The 23,755-nt window shown below is 39.4% G+C and overlaps 1 protein-coding gene across 4 annotated transcripts in view; it reads right to left on the reverse strand.

Annotated features, from left to right (window-relative positions):
* ZNF704 (zinc finger protein 704) overlaps positions 1–23,755 on the reverse strand; it is a 55,908-nt gene that overhangs the window by 14,064 nt on the left and 18,089 nt on the right. For all 4 annotated transcript variants that reach the window (XM_087931450.1, XM_026706037.2, XM_026706036.2 and 1 more), the window contains exons 2-5: positions 23,139–23,386; positions 3,245–3,348; positions 923–1,155; positions 143–243 (exon numbers count right to left, since the gene is read on the reverse strand). In XM_087931450.1, the coding sequence (XP_087787576.1) occupies positions 143–243; positions 923–1,155; positions 3,245–3,348; positions 23,139–23,386 (686 nt within the window). The remainder of the gene's footprint in view (positions 1–142; positions 244–922; positions 1,156–3,244; positions 3,349–23,138; positions 23,387–23,755) is intronic.

Consider the following 23,755-nt stretch of genomic DNA (forward strand, 5'->3'; position numbering starts at 1 on the left):
TGCTCATTTGCTTATAAATCTTATAAATAAATCTTATAAATCTTAGTAAATGCTTATAAATCTTAGTGAACTCGCTTCAAAGTAATGCTAATATTGGGATAAAAGTTGTTTCACAAATAAAAATAACTAATAGTCTTCTTACCCAAGATGAATAGTCCGGATGTGTTTCTGAATGCCAACAGCAGTGCTTAGTACCTTTCCACAGTTTTTCCAAAGGCATTTAAACATTACTTTCATGGAGTTCTGAGAAGTTAAACAGGGAACACAATCTGTACACAGTACATTCATTTAACAAGCATGGATTTCAAATTATTCTACTTATATTAATACTAAAGTAAATTAAAATTAATGTTTCAAGTACACATACATTTAAGGAGATAGGCCTATTAAACCTAGGGAGATTTACTTTTGAGAAACATGCACCTGAGTGCAATTTAAGTTCACCATTCATAAACAGAACTATATAATATTGATCTTTTGATCAATAATCTTGCAAAGCTAATTTGGAACACTGAAATGAGTTCACTCTGTTTTCATATTAAAATGACAAGTAGTAGCTGACTTTAGTACAACACAGTAACTCACGCAGGAATTTCGTAATATTTTATCTACTAGAATTTATTTGCAACAACTTCAGGGCTTTTCAGACAAAGATTTCTTTTAAGAGGATTAAAACAATTGGCATATATTTTTAAAAATAAAGAGGCAAAGTGAAACAAATAAACATCTGGCTTTACATAAAAATGATATATGATGGAGTCTTTCATAAGTAAACACAGGTATTTGTTCAAATAATATCACAATTTACTTGCTGGCTAGAGAATTCTGGGAATTGAAGTCCACCCATCTTAAAGCTGCCAAGGTTGAGAAACACAGGTATAACATTATAAGAGAAAATTGACATATTTAATATCAGGCTTACCTTCCTTTTCCTAGGAATGGGTTCATCAAAAAGAAGACTGCTAGTTTCAGCCTCGTCAATGCCATCATCAGTTTGAGATGGTAATCGAAATGGTTTGAAGCTGTCAGCAGAAAGGGGAGGTGATGGAGTGGATGGGTTTGATTGGTCACTTGGAGCACTCCAGCTCCAATACCCACTGCTACTGGTACTGGAAGGCACAAATCCTCCTTCTTTCCAGGATCCATTTAAGGATTCTATAAATTAACAACAGCATTGAAAAAGATAAGTACAATGTTGGATATCAATGTGTTTATAATGCTGTAAGTCACCCTGAGTCGCTTCAAAACAAAATGGGAAGCAAATTAATTTAATAAATACTGTAAATAAATAAACTATTTTAGTAAGATAATTAGTGTAATAGAACTAAAAACATGTATTTATGAAGAATGCTGAGACATCTAGATTATTCACAATGAATTGAAAAGAAACGTATTGTCTACTAAGTTATAAGAAGCACATATCGCACACACATGCACACAGAGACACACACACACGCACACGCACACACACAAGCATACAGATTTTCCAGGAATATACATGGTTCTATATTTACTGGGGCTTCCAAACTGCATAAATAAATTATACTTGATATAAACGAAGAAAGATTTACTCATATTTTTCTACCATGCCATGCTCAAAGAAGGCTACAGCCAGGAACCCAATGCTTTCTAGACAATCTATCTATTTGAGAAGCAGCTGGACAACTGACTAGGCCAAAGTTTTTCTTCCTCTTTGAGTGGGTGAACTTGTCCAGAATTTTGGAAAAGTATCATGGGTTCCTCTGTAACATAACTGTTATGGGAAGAAATGGCCCTACATCAAATTGCTGCTATTGTGCTTCTCTGAAATACAATTTCACAAAAAGCATTTGGCGGAATCTAACTGAAAACTTATTCCAAACGATGCATCTATGGCAGCCCATTCAGGAATATCTCCTAAATTTTCTGCATTAGGACTAAAACTTCACTCATTTTAGACACTTAATTCTGTTCAGGCATCTATTTCTAAATGCTACGGTCCTTACTTCCTCCCAGTTGCTGGAAGCTGCCTTTCACAGCCCTTTTGGCTTTGGCTGTAAGAAAGATCAATGTACAGCTTCCACAGAAGTATCTGTTCATACAATGCCTGATGGTCTTTTGTAAAGCACTTCTTGGGTCTTGTGCAGGCTGCTTACAAAGAGCAGATCTTCTGACGTATCTTCCAAACATGGGTTCAGTATTCTTTTGAAAGTAAACACCAGTTCTAAACAGCACAAAATTTCAACTCAAACCAGAAAGCAACCAAGTTATAACAGATGTGTGTTGATAATGTCTCTATTGATAGCATTATAGGTTCACTTCTGCTTGATGAGGAGTTTAATACTTTGGGGGAGGAAAAAAAAACCTGCTTTGCCTATTCAATTGTAGCTTTGGCAACACTAGATGCTAAGTACTGACTACAGTTTTTGTGTGGGGGTTAATGATAGCCTCTCACTCCTCTTGACCCCTGGCAGCTATGAAGGTCAGAGCTAGACTTCTTGGTCACTCCTTGCCAGCACTGTCACTGTCTTGCAGAAGCAATCAATGAGCATTTGTTTTTGTTGTCTCCTATTTAATCAGTGCCTGTAATCTGTCAACCAGTCTACATCTCAAAACATGCTCTATCGTATGAAGTAACGCCATAGACCTATGGTCGGAAATAACCTAATTGACAAGTCATTACCACGAAGGGGTTATGCGGAGTAGAAGAACTATTACAGGAAGGCACTGACTTCTGCTTCACATTATGAAACCTTCCACTTCTTCATTCTTTTAGTTGGACAATTAAACAAGTGGATAAATCCTCTAGTGCAGGGGTATCAAACTGGATTTCTTCCAGGGCCAAATCAGCATTGTAGTTTTCCTTCGTGGGCCGGCTGGGGGGGGGGGAGATAGGACGGATGTCCCCTTTGCTGGCCAAAATGGGACCACAGGGGGCACACGTGGTCCCCTGCACCCCATTTTGGCTGGCAGAGTATTGCAGGAGGCTGTCCAGGCTGAAAATGGGCACCACGGGCCAGTCCTTTGCTATTTCCAGGCTGGCCCCATGGGCCAGATTTAAGCATCCCATGGGCTGGATCCAACCTGTGGGCCTTGAGTTTGACACCCCTGCTCTAGTATAAACATCTGCTTACAATCACTAACTCCACCCCATCCCACATTAGGGAGAATGATTGGTGGTTGGGTCTTCCTACTGCAGGCAGAAAGGTAAGTATATCTTTTCCCCAAACACTTGTTTCAAAATCTCTTCTGAAAACATGCTCACCATTAGGACGGATTGGGGGGCTGCGAACCAAAGGGCTGGTGGACAAAGTAGTTAGAACCATAGCTGCCGTGACTTTATCCATGTCCACTTCTTCTAAAGATTTTCTGAAAGAAAATGATTAGAAACCAGGAACAAATGAAAAAGGGTTAGGAAGCAATGTGCCGTCAATATTCCAAATCTAATCTATATATTACAGACAATCCTCGACTTACAACCACAATTGAGCCCAAACTTTCTGTTACTAAATGAAACATGTGTTAAGTGAGTTTTGCCCCATTTTATGACCTTTCTTGCCACATTTGTTAAGCGAATTACTGTAGTTGTTAAATTAATAACACAGTAGTTAAGTGAATTTGGCTTTCTCATTGATTTTCCTTGTCAGAAGGATGCAAAAGGTGATAACATTACTCTAAGACTGTGCAATCGTCATAAATATGAATCAGTTGACAAGCATGATTTTTGATCTCATGACCAGGGGCATGCTGTAATGGTCATAAGTCATGTTTTTCACTGCTACTGTAACTCTGAAAAGAGTTACAAACAAACTGCTGTAAATCGAGGAATAAATGTCCTAAAATTCTCACTGTTATGACCTTTAACTGGGTGAAACAGTGCATCATAGGGCAACGTTTCTGAACTGCTTCAAATGGACTAACTTACAGAATGTGTCCAAACTCTGAAATCACAACTGCCAAGGGAACTCTGGGAAAGTTATGGCTGCTTCAATGTTACTGGCTATCTCTATACTGCTGTAGTTACAAGATCTTAATTTTTAGTGTTCTGGGACAATTTCCCCTCCATTCTTGCAATCTCTCACTCCTTCCCCCTTCCAGCAGCAGTCACTTAACTGCTTCCTGGGGAAGGGAAACGAAGAGAGGGAAGGGAATTTCCAATGTTTCCTGTCAGATTCTCACAAGCAAACTCAATGAAGAAGCTAGCAGGAACTCAGTCACTTCTGCTCCCACTATTTTCTGCCCACAATTGATAATTCTATTTCTCTGTTTAGATAAATATCTCTGAAATGGGGCATGGGATGTCTAGCTGCTTTTTAAAAGCTTTAAAAGCAAAAGAACAAGTTGGCCACATATCAATGGATAGTATTTGTTCACTATACTGATTTTCAACATGTGCTTCAAAACCATCTAGATAAAGGTTAAGACAGGTAAGTTTACCAGGTAGTCATGCCAAAACATGGCAGTCCAAACAAGGCAGCTTAGCAATGCTTCCAAAGATTCTCAGTCTCAAACTGTGACATATATTTGGCAACAATTTCTACTATTGTAGGCAGCAGAACTGTGGATTATGTGGATTACAGTAGTTGTACTTTAGTTTATAGCCATACAGAGGAATAAGCAGTTCCTGAAACTAAACAGTGGACAGGAGAGGCAAAGGGTTATACATTTGGTTGTGATTTCTGTTCTTTGCTAAAGCGTTGCAATATGTCATAGATTTTAGTTTATTTTTTTACAAAAACACATTTTATATGAATTGCTCATGAAATTAAGGCAAAAACTGTGCCTCATTTAAAGTACGCTATCTATAGCACTGGTATGCTGGTTTTCACATTAATAAATACAGTAAAATCCACTATGTTTATAATTCAGTCAGGTGGTATTGCAACTGATAGCCTCATCATTTTTCTTTGCACAAAGACTCATGCATAGGACTGCCTTTGAGAGAAGTATAGGGATTCTGTGGGAATAGCAGAGGTAATATGGATCTGCTAAAGTCCTTTTAAAAATCTGTTAAATGGACATGCAAATGCAGAGGTTTTGAAACAAAAATCCTGTAAAGCTATATTTAACTGTATAATTTAAATAAAAGGAAGAAAAGTTAAAATTTCTTCCCCACCGGTGTTATTTCAATATAAGCTCCCAAGGAAGAGTGGGGAGGAGAAGAGATGGTGGAGGCTGGATTACTGTCTGGAAAAAGTTGACTTATCCCCAATTTATGGATGACCTATTTGATTGGTTTTGATTCTCATTCTATATACTCTTGCATAAAGATACAGGTTTGTCCGTTTTTACTTCTAATCCTCAGCAATCTTCATTTTTATCTTCCGACTTCTGTTTCGACTTCCATTTTTCAATTATTGTGGAAGTTTTTTTAAAAAGTACAAATTGTTCTTCACAGATTGTACCCTAACAGTAAATAACTTAACAGTAAGCAATTTGAGAATGATCAATTACAACATGCATCATGGCACAGATGCACTGGTTAATGGCCATAGTTTTCAAGTTATATACTAGGTTTAATATACATGTTTTTCCTCTTTAAAAAAAAAAGGAATCTTTAAATGGGGATCATAGAATGGTAGGGAGAGGTGGCAAGGGAAAAGTTGATAAGGACTGCAAAATAAAATAAAAATCAACCTGAGTGATTGTTCTCTGAGTTAAAATCTGTCTATCTGGAGGAACAGAAAAAGGAGCAACTGAATCGTGGTCCTATTACTGTCAATCTGTCCGTTCCAGCATTTGTTCTTTAAAATCTCTCGAGATTTTCAATAATTTACAATGCCATTTCTTCTTCTTTTCCCCTTTCATTCTATTCTGCTGGTGAGCACAGTGAACACTGATCATCACATGGGCTGAAATAGCAGAGCTGTAAATTGCAGCAACCCCTCCTCCATGAGATCATCCCATAATAGTGCAAATGAGAATGACATAATGCTTCTCTGAAGCCCAACATGCATAGAGCTCATTCTCCAGCCATAGCTACTTTTCTTTTTCAAAACAGTTTTTTTTCCTCGTGAGGTATTCCATTATTTCATTACATGCTGGGGGACTGAGGAAGCAGATTACACATAGAGCTGCTGCAGCAGGAAATATTTCTTCCTCCTATGTGTTCTCCTCTCCTCTCCCCGTCTTTCTTTTTTAGGTCAACATCAACAATAATGTATTTTCTGTATCTGAAGAAAACTGAGATTACGTAAGTCTTTGGATAGGGAAGGAGGGAGAAGGGAACCAAAGTACAAATATGAAGCTTTTACACAACTTGGACAAAGGAAACGTCTCCTTCAGGCCCAACTCCTGGATGCTTCCTGATTTGTCCATGGAATTTTCTTGGCAACAATACAGTGTCAGCATTCCAAGTAACAACCTCCAAAGAAAATATCGTCTTCCCAAAAATCCATTTTATTAGAGATGTCATATTGGCACATTTGAGGAAAAACCGAATCTAAAAATTCTGGGTTTTCCCTAGCCCAAAGAAAACCCCAAATCCAACCCCTGCGCCCAATCCTCTATCACATGGTCCACTCGTTACTTCCTTCCAACTGGAGACTATCCCCAGTCACTCCTCTCCAGGTGCAGGGTAACATGTCCTTGACTTTCTGAGAAAGGAACATTTCTCTGGCTAATCTTCTACCACTCCTTGAAGTCCCCCTCTCAAATCCCCAGGCACTGAATGTGGCAAGGCCAGAAGCCTCAAAGAAAAATGGCTTCCAAGCTGACATACAGTTCAGAAATGATTCCTTATTGTGGGGTGTATTTCAACTTCTCAACTTAGTCCATGGTCCTGGTATTTATTTCATTCCAAAATTAACCAAGCCCAACCCTTCTTATCTTTCAAGCTTAATCCAGATCAGTCTGGCCACTGTTATCTGCTGAGTCTTATAGAACATATATTGTACAGTTCACTAAAGTCAAGTGCTTCTCAGTTAAGGATTCAAACTTACACTGGTAGAGACATTTGCAGCTGGTAGCTGTTGGGCAGTTTTGGGCTTCAAGACCATAGAGGCAACTGTGATGAGCAGGAACTCAGTAAGTCCCTGATCAGTTACTTGTAGCCTGCTGTGCACACTATCTTGCCTCTGTAGATTGCAGACACATTTGCTGGTGAAGCATCAGGAAATCTGTTTTTTAGACTACCGTTACAAAACTCTGAAGCCAAATGCTGCTCAACCATTTCAATCTTGTTTGACTTCCTGTAATAATTTTATTAACCTCGACATCATGAAAATGCAAAATTCTTGCAAGTCCTTTAATCTAGAAACATCTAAATAAGCATTACTAGAATAAAGATCATGTGGAATTCAGAAAATTACTATACTGTACATTTTGGGCTTGGAAGCCATTCAAGCCAAGGAAGGCAATCTCTGTACAGTATTGCTGCCATTTTATAAGCTGACAATATCATGGCATTTTAAAGATGTGCAGCACCAAAAAACATGTAACTAAATCTGTATATGATACTTAGGAATCTGTGCTCCGTTTTAAGTGCCAGTCAAAATTAAGAATTAGTGCTATTCCTTGCAGAGAGACCAATTAACAGAAACTTCCCACTTGGAGCTAGTAAGAATTTTGGAGGGGTTATTGTTGTGTCCATGGGAGAGTTGAATGGAAGAATGGGTGTAAATCTTAATCTCATTTCTTACAATTTTGAAACTGGCTGACTAGAATAAAAAGCTTTATAATTCAATTCTTGATGAAAGAAAGGAAAAGAAAGGGAGGAAGAATAAATAAGTAAATAAATAAATCAGAAACAAAGAGAGTAAGTTTGCATTCATAAATAGAAACAGCCTTACACATATGTTCACTTTCTTGAATACAGGCATATGGACACACAAACCAGAATCCTGGGTATGACAATAATCCTCCCCTTTGCCCACTTACTTTCTGAAGAATAGATAGTATTTACTTTCTGTACTATTTACTTTCATGATGCCACTGTTTAATTTTCTCTCATAGGCACAGTCTCCTTCCTTGTTCCATAAATCACGAACGAGAAAAATCCAAAGATAATTGGCATCCAACATTTCTCTACCTCACCCAGCCTGTTAATGGGCAAGGATGAAGAGAATTGTAATTTAAAACCTGAAATTCCTTCAAGTGACTTGACTAAATGGTCCAGTCTATGAAACATAATTCCCAAACTGTACTAGCAACAATGTGGATGGAAGTAGTGGGTGTGAAAGAGACAAAGGTTGTGCAGCCAGTAAACTTATCTACAGGCTGATGTTGGTACATTTTACACTGTCATGATGATACACACAAACTAAACATACACAAGATGACATTTCCCCCCTTTCTGGTTTCAGAAGCACAGGTACTGATACTTTACAAAGGATATTTGTGCATATAATGAATGGCATGAAAGATATAATTTTACTGTTGCTGCTGGCTGCTTTTGAATCCTTTCCTGAAATCTGACACCATTTCTTCAAGCCTCATGCTTGAAAATGAAGTATATGTTACAATGTCTATGGAGTGCATTTGTCCAAATAAAACAACTTGGCAAAATTATCCCCTCAACATATTACACTGCTTGGTGGTGTGATCACAGTATTGTTGGCAATATAAATATAAATAAGAACAGTTATCTTTCCAAACTTACTCCCACAATGAAAGGATAGAGAAAAAGAGACTACATGCAAGAAGCCACATTAACTTAATTGTTTTTAACAAATACATCAAAGCATTGTAATAGGAACACCATAAAAGTAAAAAGAGCTATTTTTTTAAGGAAAGCTTCTCACTATGCCTAGATTTCATACTTTATAGTTGTGATCTTAGACAAGGGAACACTGAAGGCAGATATGAAAATCTTGGCAAGATCTTCATTCAGATATCACATTTAGACACAGTAGCCATGTGTGAGGCTGCCCAGTTCTCCTCATGCACAAAACTGCCCCCTTAAAATGTTACTATGTAGTACAAAGCTATAAATCACCTGTCAGCTTTAGAAGCCATATTCTACACTGCCACATAGCCTGAGAAAATGAGGACAAATTAATGAAAATGAAACAAGGCAAGCAACCTTTACAAGACTTTGTATGGGACTTTAGAAAGGTCGCAAGCCACCTCATGGACTAGCCTGAAAGAATTCTGTTGCACTATTTCAAGAACGCTATTGACCCAGAAGTAAAAAAGGCCTGTAACATCAGAGGAATACCCGAGACTCTGCAGGATTGATATGCAATGTCCCTCAGGCTAGACAGGGAAATCAACCAACCACCACCCCCACCCCCAAAAAAAACCAACCCTCCTGAAGACCCTCCTAGAAGAGCTGTGGCCAGATGACCTCTGACCAGACCTGCTGAAGCTGCTCCTACCCAACCCCAAAAATGATAAAGTGCTATTGTTGTGGCCAGGATGGCCATAGAGCAGCTGACTCTCTGGCTTCTTCACCTGTTCCACAAGCTCCACAACTGAGGCCGAGTACAGCCACCAAGGGTTGAAGAAATCCACAGAAACCTCCAGACAGTAGCCGGTTTGCTAGACACACTGTAGAAGGTCCCCTCCACACAGAAGGAAACAATGAACATCAGGCCTGAGAAATTCCGGCCAGAGAAGCTGATGAAGAAAATGACCCTATGGTGAGTGCTGCCATTACCCCTTTTACAGTCAAAGTGAAGTTGGTGGTGCCTGACATGGGGGAGGCAGGGGAGATAGAAGCCATAATAGATACCAGGTGTTCTGGATGTCTTATTGGCCTCCCCATTGTTGAACAATTAGGAATAAAAACTAAAAACCTGAAACTCCCAATTAATTGGGGGAATCCCGGCCATCCAAATGACAGAATTAATCAAACTAGAGATGGGCAGACACAGTGAACTCATACATTTTGTAGTGGCTCCAAGGATGTCAGAATCTGTCATATTGGGACTTGCTTGGCTGGATAAATGGGCCCCTACCATCAAGTGGGAGGACGGATACCGAAAAATCATAATTGGGGTTGGCCCACTGCCTCCCTTCCTCCCACAAAGGAACTGCCACCCAAAAAAGATCCCCATCCTGAAGCAGCAGCCACCACATCAGACTCTCCTCCAGGTGAGTCCCCAAACAATACAGGGACTTGGCTCAGGTGTTCAGTGAAGAGGAATGCAATGTTTTACCTCCCCATCGAGCCACTGATTGTGCCATAGAATTAGAACCAGGGGCGAACTGCCAAAACCAAAGATGTATTCCATGACACCAGCTGAAATGAGCTGAGAAAATACTTTGATAACAATTTGGACAGAGGTTTCATTGAACCTGCCAAATCTAGGTTGGCCGCCTCAGTGCTGTTCAAAGAAAAAAAAAGATGGCGGTTTAAGATTATGCATCGATTTTAAGGGCGTGAACAGGATATGCATAAAAAAACATGTACCCCCTGCCCCTCATGAAGGACTTATTAAACCACCTGTCTAAAGGCAAGATCTTCACCAAACTAGATGTGAGAGAAGCTTACTACAGAGTCTGCATAAAGGAGGGAGACGAATGTAAAACTGCTTTCAACTGCCCTCTGGGTAGTTTCCGAGTCATGCCTTTAGGACTCTGCCCGCCCCCCCTGCAGTATTTATGCAACTCATCAATGAAGTGTTACATTCACACCTATACAAAGGGGTCCTCGTCTACCTGAATTACAGTCTTATATTCAGTGAAACCTTCAAAAAACATGTCAAATTGGTCAGCGAATTCCACAAAGAGTCACTAGATTACCTAGGCTACCGAGTGTCCAACCAGGGAATTGAAATGGACCCTGGAAAAGTGAGAGCGGTGTTAGACTGGCAACCTTCTAAAACATGTAAACAACTTCAAAGCTTTTGGGGGTTTGCAAATTTCTATAGACAATTTATTCCTTAATTTGCTGAGGTCGCTCTCCCTTTATCAGAGTTATTGAAAACTGGGCTTTCCCCGACCAAATCAAAACCCAACCAACCCCTTGCTGGGACAATGGACTGTCAGAAATTTTTTGAAACTTTAAAACACATATTTGCGCTAAGCCCATCCTCCAGTCCCCAGACCCGACCAAACCTTTTATAATCCAAACTGATGCTAGTGATGTGGCTGTCACGGTGATTCTTCTCCAGTAGAACTCTCAAAACCAACTAATGCCTTACGCTTATGTGTCCAAAAAGTTGACAGACACAGAGCATAGGTGGGAAGTTTGGGAAAAAGAAGTGTTTGCGATGCGATGGGCTTTACTATCTTGGAGGCAGTTCCTGGAAGAAGTGAAGGAGCCTTTTGAGGAGTGGACTGATCACAAGAACCTCGAGGCTCTAAAGACACCTCGAAAGCTATCACCTAAACAAGTCCGCTGGACGCAATACTTCAAAAGGTTCAACTGTAACATGAAATATATTTCAGGGGCAGGGAAAACATACTGGCAGACACCCTGTCGAGAAAACCCCAATTTTACAGTTGCCAAGAGGAGGTAGTGCAAACTATGATATCAGAAGCCCAACCCACAGGCCAAGTAACCACCGAGGCCAAGCCAACCACAGTACCAGATGCCTAGAAGACAAACTGACAACAGAGTTGAAAGTAGCCCTTTTGACCGATCCCTGGTTTGTTGAACATCAAACCGATCCAACAATGAACGAATGATTGGTTTGGAAAGGGACAAAAATTTATGTACCCAATACTCTAAGATTAATGGTACTGAAATGACTTGCGGTTGGAGTCTTAAAAAACCTGCATTTAGTCAGGAGACAGTTCTGGTGGCCAAAAATGAAATCTGATATTGAGGACTATGTGAAAAACTGCTCAATTTGTGCCACAATGAAACATAGAACTGGAAAAACCCCTGGCCTCTTTCAACAGGTAGCTGAACCAACAAAGCCATGGGAAGAAATCGCAATGGACTTTATCGTAGTTACCTGAAAGTGGAAGAAATACTGTGATTTGGACTGTTATTGATTTATTCTCCAAGCAAGCCTACTTTACAGCCTGTATCAGACTGCCTTCGGCTAAAAAACTTGCGAAACTGTTCGTGAAGCATATCTATAGGCTCCACGGAGTACCTCGTAGAGTAATCTCAAACCGAGGTATACAGTTTACTGCTAAGTTCTGGAGGGAGTTTTTTAAGTCCGTTGGGTCGCCCCAAGGGCTTTTCTCAGCATTTCATCCTTCATGCAACGGGGCAGCAGAGATGGCCATGGTGGAACAATACATTAGATGCTATGTAAATTATCAACAGGAGAACTGGGCGGAGCTGTTGCCACTTGCAGAAGTTGCTTACAATAATGCAGTACACAGCAGCACAGGCTTGACTCTGTTCCAAATCAACACTAGCATGGAAGTTGTCTCTATGCAGGAATTACCTAGGGAACCCCCAACATCCATGTCTTTAATGGATGTGGATGGACTCATTAAAGAAAGGTTGGGAGGATACAAAAAAAGCTTTGACTGAAGCTGCTGAGGAATATGAAAAACAAGCAGACAAACACAGATCTCTCCAACCACCATTTAAAGTAGGGGACAAAGTGTTTTTGTCAACTAAATATCTCAAATTGAAACTGCCCAGTAGGAAGTTGGGCCCTAAATTCTTAGGTCCATTCCCTATATCAAAAATAATCAATCCAGTGACAGTCCAATTAAGTCTTCCTCAGCTATTGGGGAAAATACACCCAGTGTTCCATAGTAGTTTATTGAAACCTGCTGTAGGGTTGAATCTAAGGCCGATACCAGCAGCTCCCCCCAAACCTTCAATCGTACAACATGAGAGACATTATGAAATAAAGAAAATCCTTGATTCTAGATTATACCAAGGGAGATATCTGGTGTTATGGAAAGGTTACCCTTTGTCAGATGCTACTTGGGTAAAAACTTGGGATGTACATGCAGATAGATTGATTAACCAATTCCATGAAGAATTCCCTGACAAACCAAAGGGTCCCCTTGGAATGGGAAGAGGGGGTTAAGGGCATCACATTAACCCCTGGTTGTGTTTTGTTTATTATCTCTTTAGGAGGTGAATTTCTCAAGGGGGATGTCTGTCAGTTTTGGAAGCCATATTCCATGCTGCCACATAGCCTGAGAAAATGGGAGGGGGGTGATTTCAATTAGTAGCTCTAAGTAGACAAAATAAAATTCTTCTGTTAGTTCAAGGTTATTTAGTGTGGCGCGGGATGAAATAAGGACCTTACTTTTGGATGAATCGTGATTGGGCCATGTGATGTGATGACGACCAACGGGGGATGGATTTGTAGTTTGGAAATTGTGGAAAGCCTGAAAATTTTTAGATTCGGGATTCCACAGATATGCCAGGTACTATTCTAATAAAGGTACTTTTGAGATATGTTTGTCTCGGAGTTACTGATTAGAATGGAGGTTTGCTGGAATGCTGACACACTGCTTTATATATCTTAAATTTGGTTAATGAAAATAACATCTCACCAACATCTAATATCTTCCATTGGCATAGTTGAATCTTTATATCTGTCCTTGCCTTTAGAAAAAGAGATGTTAATGCAAGCATTCACTTATATACAATGAGTCAACAGAACACTGAAATCAATCAATCAAAACGATTCTTCCTATGCATTGAAAATTACAATTTCAAAAACTATTGGAGGTGCTTTGGGGCATAAGTACCTCTTGGGGCTATAGGCTGTGTACTTAGCATACTTCAGTGATATTTATAAAAATGCGAATGTTTAATTTTCAGTAACTTTTAAGAGATTTAAAAGGGGCCTGTTCTAGAATTTATACAAACAGCAATCATTAAAGAGAACAAATGGAATGCAGAATATTATCTACCATATTTTTTTCTCATGAGAAGTAATTATAAGCCTGCATACTAAGAAAATATTTGATGCTTGTTACTGTTCTATTATTTTAAAATGTGTTTTAAATTTTAATTGTAATATATATTTTGAATTGTGAGCTACCCAGTCATTTGTTGAGATGGACTGCTATGGAAATGAATCAATCAATCAAATAAATAAATAAACAAATCCTATATACTAATCACCAAACTCTAGTAAGTTTAATGAAACTTTCTCTCAGCTTAATGTACTTAGGATTTTGATAATATTTAATATAAACAGTTCTAAAATTGGAAATGGAACAATATTCTTAAATTAAAGGAGGGAATTTATATTTTTTCTGTCCCATGTCCCATTTCTGACAGCCATTTCTAAGCCTGAGGCTTAGATGCTGGAATGAGCCCTTCCAGAAGGTATTTAACAAAACACTTTTCAGTGTTCTTTTTGTCTCTTCCCTTCCCCAAAATTTAGAGGTATTATCAGTAAGCAAATACAGTAGTTTCAGTTTCTTCACAGGTGATTGTTCTTATTTCCATATCAATACTTAATGTTTGCAAAGGAAGGTTACTGTCTATGTAAATGAGATAAGTCTAGTCACGATTCATATCTAAATTATTGACTACATTGGATAGAGAATTTGAAAATTAAATGAACAGGGGTTCTTCTACATGCAGAGTTCACATCATAATGACAAGGGTTAGTTCAACAAACATGATTAAAACAGGTCACAACATAATGTAATGTGAATGCAGCAATGGTATGATAGACACTGGCTAACAGGTGTCACCATTTTTAATCTAGCAAGGAGTATTATACTTTTTAGCAAGCATCCTTAATAACACCTGCCTTTTCAAACCTGATTACTGTTATTCAAAGACCATTCTGAAACACGACCAGTAAAATATGCAACATTTGCTCATATGGATACCGTTGACTGTGTTTAATTAAGTACCATGCCTGCAAGTCCAATCCACCTGAAGAAGTATTTTAGTGTATTTTATCAGGATAGAAACTATATTAATAGTAACTAGAAAAAACCATTACATTCTTCCCTTTTTCCCCTCTTTGAACAGAATAATGCAGTCGTGCCTCTTAATAGCATTACAATTCGGAGATAATATAGGAAACATACTATATTTACTAATCTATAGTTTTCTTTTGATGCACAGTTAACACAGGTAATTTAAACCAAGGTGTCTGGATAAATTAATTTCTTTCCTAATTTACTCTATTGGTGGTTTATATTGCACACATCCAAAATGAACTGAAAGTTCATTCAAGCTGGATTCTTTGCACTGTCACTTCTCCTTTTCTTTTATACATATTAGTTGCTGCAGACTTTCAAACACTCATTCAATGTTGCTATGTGACAAAACTACTAAAGAAATGGATGGAACTTGAGCATTCAGTAAGAGAAATGATACACTCAAACTTTATTCTGGCTTCTACATTCAAAAACTCCTGCTGAATTATTATTTCATTCAATGCTCTTTAAAAAGCCAAAGGCTGATGCAAGCAAATAACAGAATCAAGGAAAAAATTGTGATCTATATTTAACATAGTCTAAACTCCTTGGCTGATCTTGAAATAACTAACCAGAGTTAAATCAGGTTAAAACTTGAATGAAAACCACTAAGAAATCCTAATGTTGATTTAGACTGCATAGTTTTTTTTTTAATAATCCAGGAAGTAAGAAGTGGAAAACCATTTCAGTGTTATAATTTCAATATTAACTTCATGTGTTCATTTAGAACCATTTATATATTCTGCCCCATTGTAATACCATTTGGATACATCTATTTGGTCCAGTGATGGGATTCAAATATTTTTGCCACCGGTTCGGTGGACGTGGCTTGGTGGGCGCGCTTTGCACGTGTGCACATACATTGCATGCATGTGCGTGCCAAATGCACACTTTGAGCAGGCGCAGAGGCATTTGCGCAGGCACACAGGCATTCTAACTTGCCTCCTGCATGCCTGCACAATCCCGGTCGCTTCAGCAGCTGCTGTGCGACACTATTCTGTGCCCCGCAAAGCAGCTGCACTTCAAATTCAGTGGATAAAGGTGAGTATAGGAGCCTGGGTGAGTGGATGGGCCCAAAAGCAGAACAGTGGAGAGAACTGGTTTGGTCTCCGCTGCTCAACGCTACTACCAGCTTGCCAGAACCAGGCTGAACTGGTAGAATACCAGTCACCAATATGTGGTCACCAATAACTAATAAACTTAAATAAAACAGAATTGGTGCTTAGATATTCAAGATGTTTTTCTATTGCATGGCTAGCTAATCTTGCACACTAAAACAGGTGCTAGAGAATAAGGACAGGAATGGCAATAGCAAAACTTAACAGTACAACCATATTTTCCTTTACAAGGGTTACTATGGTTGTTTCACTCTACAATGTGAACTTCTTGGATATGCCTTAAATAAATCTCTGCTTTTGATTACAAAGCTTATCCTAAATGTAAAAAAATATTAGCAATAAATTTATATAAAAAACAATAATAGTAGGGCATCTTGAACAATGAGTTCACTATTTTCTATCCTGATAAAGGACTCATAATCTATTTACAATGGGACTAGGGAGTATGGGTCTGTTAAAATCCAACAAAGTAATCTGCAAAATTTGGCAACAAAATAGCCTGATTTTTGCATTGTTATTTCTTTTCCTTAAAAATTGTGGGAATAGGAATGGGAAAGACACCATTCCCAGATGTAATTCACCCTTCCTGGCTCAAATTGAACTTCAAAACTGAACTCTAAAATGTGACCATTTTTTGCAACTGAATTCCAAGGGCATAATTTGAGGGTCTTTTGGAAAACTAAAGGGTTTATGATGAGAAATGGAGGGGTTGATCTTTTGTTCCAATGCCTACCTTCAAATGACAAACTTGAAAAGCAAAAAAGAAAAGTTTGATGTCTTCTAGTGCATTATTTCAACTTTCCAGTTCATTAAAGCAGGTGTCTCCAAACTCTGGGACACCGATCGGTACTAGTCCACGGTCTCTTAGAAATCAGGTCACCCAACAGGAGGTGAGCAAGCAAGCGAAACTGAAACTATCCCACCCACCCCAGTCCATGAAAAAACTGTCTTTCATGAAACTGGCCCCTGATGCCAAAATAGATTGCTGGATTAGAGGGTTGTACTGTAGCCATAGACACTCCTACAGATTTAAAAAGTCTCCCTTTTTAATAGCTGTGGTGAGGACTTTCCATCTATCTTCCCCAGCCTGATTACAACAAAATCAGACAGCGTCTAGCCAGAGGCAGCTATCTTTAGAACACAGAATAAGGAGTTGGAGGGTACCTTGAAGGCTTTCTAGTCCAATCCCCTGATCAAGCAGGAGACCCTATACATTTCTGATGGATGATTGTCCAGTCTCTTTTAAAACCTTCCAGTGATGGAGAACCCACACCACTTTGGACAACTTTGCTTCAGAAGTGGGATGCTGCCCAGGGGTGGGATTCAATTTTTTTATCAACTGGTTCTGTGGGCGTGGCTTAGTTGGTGGGTGTGGCTTGGTGGTAATATGACTGGCTGAGTGTGGCCAACTCAACATCGAGACACACATCTCATCGCCTGGCCTCTTGTGACTGTGGGGATGCTGCAATAGTCGTAAGTGTGAAAAATGGTCATAAGTCACTTTTTTCAGTGCCATTGTAACCTTGAATGGTCACTCCACACAAGCAAAGTACCAGCAAAGGAGGGAAAAAAACTCCAGAGAAGTTCCAGAGACAGGAAGTCTAGTCCTGCCAAGAATGTAATAAGGGTTAATGGAGAGGCAGTTTCTGTAAGCAACACCAGAATGTTTCCTTCCTGCCTTCCTTACAGGATTAGTAATTTCTTCTAACAACCGGTTCTCTGAACTGCTTAGAATACCGGTTCTAGCAAATAGGTGCAAACCTGTAGAATCCCACCCCTGATACTACTAGTTCGGCCCAGTTCTGCTGAACCTGTAGCTCCGAAGATCAGCTGAGACCAAACTAGTTCGCTCTGATGAACTTCTGTTCTTCTGTTTGGCCCACCCGGGCTCTAGGCTGTCCTTTATTTCCTGCTTTTTCAACCTCAGCTGCCTCGTGCGGCACAGCTCATTGCTGCGTGAGCGCTGTGGTGCACACAGGGCTTGCAGAAAAATATAATTTTCAAACATTGCGCATGCGCATGTAGCATGCGTTTGGCATGCACATGTGCAAAGCACATGCTCACTGAATCGATTATTACACCACTTGGATCCCAACCCTGCTATGCTTCTAACATACACTAGTTGTTACAACATGAAGCTTCTAGCACCAAAAACACTTCTGCCCATGAATTTTTTAAAACAACAAATAATTAAGGAGAACTTTAAATGTTGTAAATAGTTGCAGATCTTGTATCACTATTTCCAACAATCACAAATTACTTCCAGAACACTGAATGCCTTTGCTTGACTCGTAGAAAAAAGAGAGTAAAAATTTAAAAGGACATTTATGTACAATTTATTGCTGTCAAAAACATCTTCACTCTTCTAGAAGTAAACACACAATTTATATATATGCATGTTTTGAAAATGTTTGCATTATTTAGGGCGCTTGAAAAACTGCGGACTTCAGTTATTATAGAACATCCATCTTATTCATGGAAAAAATGTTACAGGTCTGGAAGAATATTATCTATTTTGGTAATCATTTTGAAACTCAGTGTATGAAACTTAATAAATTCAACTAAGTAGATTGCATATGATAAAAATATATTTTGTTTCTCTTTTTATGAAATAATCCCTTAATCCCTTTTGTATATTATAGTTGTAAACACTCTCTAGTGCCATCTGGTGGATCTGATATAAACTGCCTATTTAGTAATCAACATAGGACAGTTTTTCCCTGCGATATTCTTAAATTGGACTTTGAAGAAGCAAGACAGGAAGAGTACAGATGCTTCTGAATGAGATGTCATCTGTCTCTCTCAAGGACTGAAATATTAAGGATTTCCAATTTGAAGGCCTATTAATTCCAGTAGGATTTTTGTTAGCCATGTATGAAGTTGCACTGCCCCAAACAGAAGGCTTCACAACCTGACGGTCCATTTGCTTCTGCTCAAGGAGTACTTGGACAATACGGTCAAGAAAGTTTTGGCACAGCTCTGTTTTGTGTGAGATCTGTGATATTTTCCTGGACAGGAAATGTTATTCACTATCATTCATACCTTATTCACTCTTTGACTGAACTATTGAATTGTGTTTCATATATAGCTGCCATTGAAAAGCATTTATAAGCCACAACTGGCCCAGAACAAAGTGGCTCAAATAGTTATAGATGTATCTCATGATGCCCACATAACACTTATACAGCATTGGTTGACTTTTGGCTTTGGGGTAGAAATCAAGGTGCTGTTGTCACTTTTTAAAGCAGTGCATTGTTCAGACCAGGGCTTTCTTACAGGGCTGCCTTCACCTAGCAACATCTGCCCACTCAATACAACTGCCATGGAATTATGTCTTCTAGTCGCTGCCCCTTCCTATAAAACAGTATTGGCCCTGACACTGAAATGCCCTCTTCCTACCTGGCCTCCAGGAAATACGGAAATATGGCTATTTTATCAATAAAAGAGAATATTTTAGCTCAAGGTTGAAATAATGGGTCTTTAGTGCTCTATGAACCTGGCTGTTTTCTTACAGGCATTTCATTAACCAAATTAGGTTTAGTTCATTAACCAAACTACAGGTGATGCTGATGATGTTACCTAGTTTGGGTAATGAAACGTCTGCAAGAAAACAACCAAGCTCAGAGTCCTTTACAGGCTGTTACATCAAGGCATATGGACTGCTTCACTATAATGATCCCTCCTGAGGAGGAATTTATTTTATTCTTCTGCATATATCTACTGGTGTTATAATAAAAAAGCTTTTAAATTCATGTTTAATCCCAGTTACAATCAGAGGAATTTCATACTACTCAGAGTCAGCTAACTAAAGTAGCCTATAAGTCTTGAAAACAAATAACACACATTCCTCCTACCTCAAATCAGACTAATTCACACAAACCCCTAAATAGCTTCCCAGTCATCTACTGTATTGGATACTTAAAATCTCTACAAATTTCTTTGCAATTCAGGTACATAGCCTGTATTTTAAAAAACAGCCTTTATTACTCCAGTTTTAAGATTTTGCATCTCTTTTATGTGTGTGCATACATCTTTTTTAAACACACTTGCATATTTTACATAGACACACATGTGAACATTTGAACCTTTTAACATCTAAATTTCTTCATTTTATTTAGAAAAAAAATCAAGGGAAGTCTAGTAGCATCTTTCTATTAGCAAATTTAAATAAAAGACAAAAAAAGATGTTTGATTTTTCTTTTTTTGCTCTGAGTGGGGCATTAAGCTTGATGAGCAACATGTCCCCTTTCAGTGATATATCATTATAAATCACTAAGATATTTCACACCTCTAAAGGGTTAATAGTGAAATATCAAGGCCTCAAATCACTCACATCTTTTTAGCAGTGAGTAGATGAGTGAGTGAGTTCCAAAAATGCCACTGTGTTTGCTTTTTACACCAACTTCTTAGGTGACAACCAATACAATACAATGAGTCTGCAGTCTCAGTGCATACTACAGAAAGTGCCTCCATCGGAGAACAATACACACAGAATGTCTGCAGTAGCAACAAACATATAATTTATGTTTCGCATATTTTCACAATCTTGTGAATGCCTCAATGCAAGTACATATAATGCTTGATTTACAACTGGTCCCTTAGTGACCTTTTGAAGTTCTTTGTTCTGACCCATCTCCCCAAGCACGACAAACCCTTTGACCTGAACTCAAAAAGATGCCTTTATAAGGAATGCTTATCCCCAAAGTTAGGATGGGGCTTGGCTAGTAGCGGTGGCTCTTTCTTCCCAGGATTGGCCCATGGCTCTCCACTGCTCTCTTCTTCTCTGCCTTCTGCGCAGCCATGCATCAGACACTGGACCCAGGCACTGTTCCTCCTCTTCTTCATCAACCACCTCCACATCTGGGGGCTGCTGACTCTTCATCTGAGGGCTGGCGGACAGCCCAGGCTCCACCTCTCTCTCTCTCTCTCTCTCTGCCAGCTCCATTCCCTCTTCTCCCTTGGAGTTCTCAGGTTGCCTTGATGCTGACCCTGACTCCCACGCCTCCTCCTCCTCTGCTGGTGGATGAGCTGGAGGCTGACAGGCCACAACATTCTGTGAACACCCCCCGAGATTCAAAGTTCTGACCTCTCCCCGTGATCACATGACTGCATTTTGCATGATTGGCAACTGGCCCGTATTTATGGCTATTTGCAGTGCCCCTTGGTCACATGGCTGCAATTCAAGATGGTTTTTCCAGCATTTAAACCAGCATTTAAACTGGCTCATAGAGAACAATGGGTTTGCTTAATGGTATACAATTAAAGACCACATTAAAAAAAGGTTGTAACATTGGGTCCAGTCACATGGTGCACTACATTATGACTGTTACAACTTAAGATCATAATCACCTGGCTCAATTACCATCATAGTGTATGGACTACCTGTACTATGCCAAGGAAGGAAAAGGGGGAAAGGTTTTCCATTTATCACGCTGTTGCCCCTAATTAACTTCAATATATGTCTGATTCAGATATTATATTTTATTCTAACAAACCATGGCTTTAAAAATTAGCTGTCTGCTCACATTGCCCATTCTTCATATGCCCAGCTTAGATATTTTTAAAAAGTATTCTACTTTACCAAACAGGAAAGCCAGTTTATAAATAACATAGGAAACCAAAATCAGATCAGAGGAATTGTGGCTTTAAACGATATATAAAGTTTTGCAATTGAAATGGACCATGAACTAGTGGCTTTTCCCAATCCCTTGTCCTGTTTCTGCACCAGAATGCAGAATGAAGGTTCTGTAATTGAGACATCTGGAGAAAAACTTGAACAACATGAGTCTAGGGAGTTTTCCTGCCTGCTATGCATATAGAAGGCCATTGCTTAATGTGCTAAACTACAGCTACTTTTATTAATGATTCTCATTATTTATTCCTCACAAAATGTAAGAGAAGATTGAACAAAAATTACAAGTGTTATTTATTCCTGTTTGACAGATACCAGATGCACTGAAGGTTGCCCAATAAATCTATATCTTCTATAGCAGTGGTCCCCAACCTTTTTTGTGCCGCGGCCCGGTACCGGCATCACAAAATCATCCGTGGCCCGGTACCAGCATCAGCACGCATGGCAAGGTGAGCCGAGCGACCGGCCAGCCAGCTGTCCCCCGCTTTTCCCCGCCACCTTCAAATCCTCCTTTGTACCTGTGTCGATGGGCTTCGCGGTGGCTTTGGGACAGTCGCTCGGCTCGCCTTGCCATGCGTGCTGAAAGAATCCTCGCGCCTTAGTTTTGTTCAAAGCCACCACCCCCTCGATGAAACTAAGGCGCGAGGATTCTTTCAGCACCCAAACACCACTTTCTCACCGGAAGCACTTTTTCATCAAAACAAGATGGCGGCGCCCAGCAAACTGGCGGCCCGGTAGAAATTGTTCCACTGACTGGTACCGGTCCGGGGACCGGTGGTTGGGGACCCCTGTTCTATAGGATTCTAAGATTAGTGTTCACTAATGACCTTCTCATCTGGCCTTGGAGCAACTTCCTTTTAGGAACCTTGCCGCCCTCCCCATTAGCTCCAAGCATACACTGTGACTTGACTTCCACCTGTGACCACAAGGTATTTACTGCAACTCCCGTATTGTCTTTGCCCCCCGCCCCCAATCCTGTCCACCTTGGCTCTGCTGGTGCAGAGCAGAAAGGGAAAAAAGGTTCTAGGACTTGGCTAATTCTTCTATTGGATGGCACAGGATCTCCTGCCTTAAGCAGCGGGTTGGACTAAAAGACCTCTAAGATCCCTTCTAACCCTTGGGTTCTATGTTCTATGTTCCACTTACATCAAAAGCATTACAGTTAGTTTTCAACTTACAGCCATTTATTTAATGACTGTTCAAAGTTACATCGGTACTGAGAAAAGTGACCAGTTCACATATTTACGACCTGTCTCCATAGTCACAGAATCAAACTCGGATGCTTGGCAATTGGCATGTATTTACAATGGTTGCAGCATCCCAGGGTCCTGGGACTATCATTTGCAACCTTCCTCAGGAGCTTCTGACAAGCAACATCAATGGGTGAAAAAGATTCACTTCATGACTTCATGATTTATTAAACAATTGTAACAATTCACTTAACAACCATGGCAAAAAGGTTGTAAAACAGGGCATGACTCACTTAACAGCTGCCTTGCTTAGCAATGGAAATTTTGGGTTCAGTTGTGGTAATAAATTGAAAACAACTTTTAGCTGAGTTATTTGAAACACTGAAACAACAGAAAGAACAACACAAAATAAACTCAGAATTTTATCAATTTTCTTTTCTATTTTTTAAATTTCTGTACCTTGTGGGAGGCACATCAATGTTTGAAGATACAACTTTGCGCTTCTGCTCAAGAAGACAGATAGAACGAGTATTTTCTTTTTCATGATCATGAATTCGGCCAATTTTTTTGGTGTCTGCTGTTTTTGAATCTTCCTCCTTCATAGCCAACACAAAAAATTGCTGATCTGAGAGTTTTTGATTTAGATCACTTTTTAGGTCTTCCTTTTGAAATGCTGCAAAGGTCATTTCACGTTTTATGCTGGTTACCTGAAAAATAAAATACATATATTATCAGATTTCTCACAATTAAGAGTGAGCAGACTGGGTTAGCCCTGACCTTGCTGACCTGGGGTACTGGATATTTGATTGACTTTGTTGATGGTTATTTTGTGATGCTCAGCTGCTCTGTGTTTTTATTTTATATTATGTATTTTATTTTTTTTATTTACTGTACTGTAGCCTACCCAGTGTCACATATGTGAGATTGGTGGCCACATAAAGCAAATAAATGCTACTGTAAATTTGGGGGGATGGAGCATGTTACTCTACTTACAAAATTAGGATATGTAATTTATTATAGATCTTTCTTGTAAAAATCAAAGCTGTTGGCCAAAGTTGTGGCCAGCATATTTTGAT

Source organism: Pseudonaja textilis, chromosome 3 (assembly GCF_049901715.1).
Source record: "Pseudonaja textilis isolate UNSWEBS1 chromosome 3, rPseTex1.2, whole genome shotgun sequence".
Lineage (NCBI taxonomy): Eukaryota > Metazoa > Chordata > Lepidosauria > Squamata > Elapidae > Pseudonaja > Pseudonaja textilis.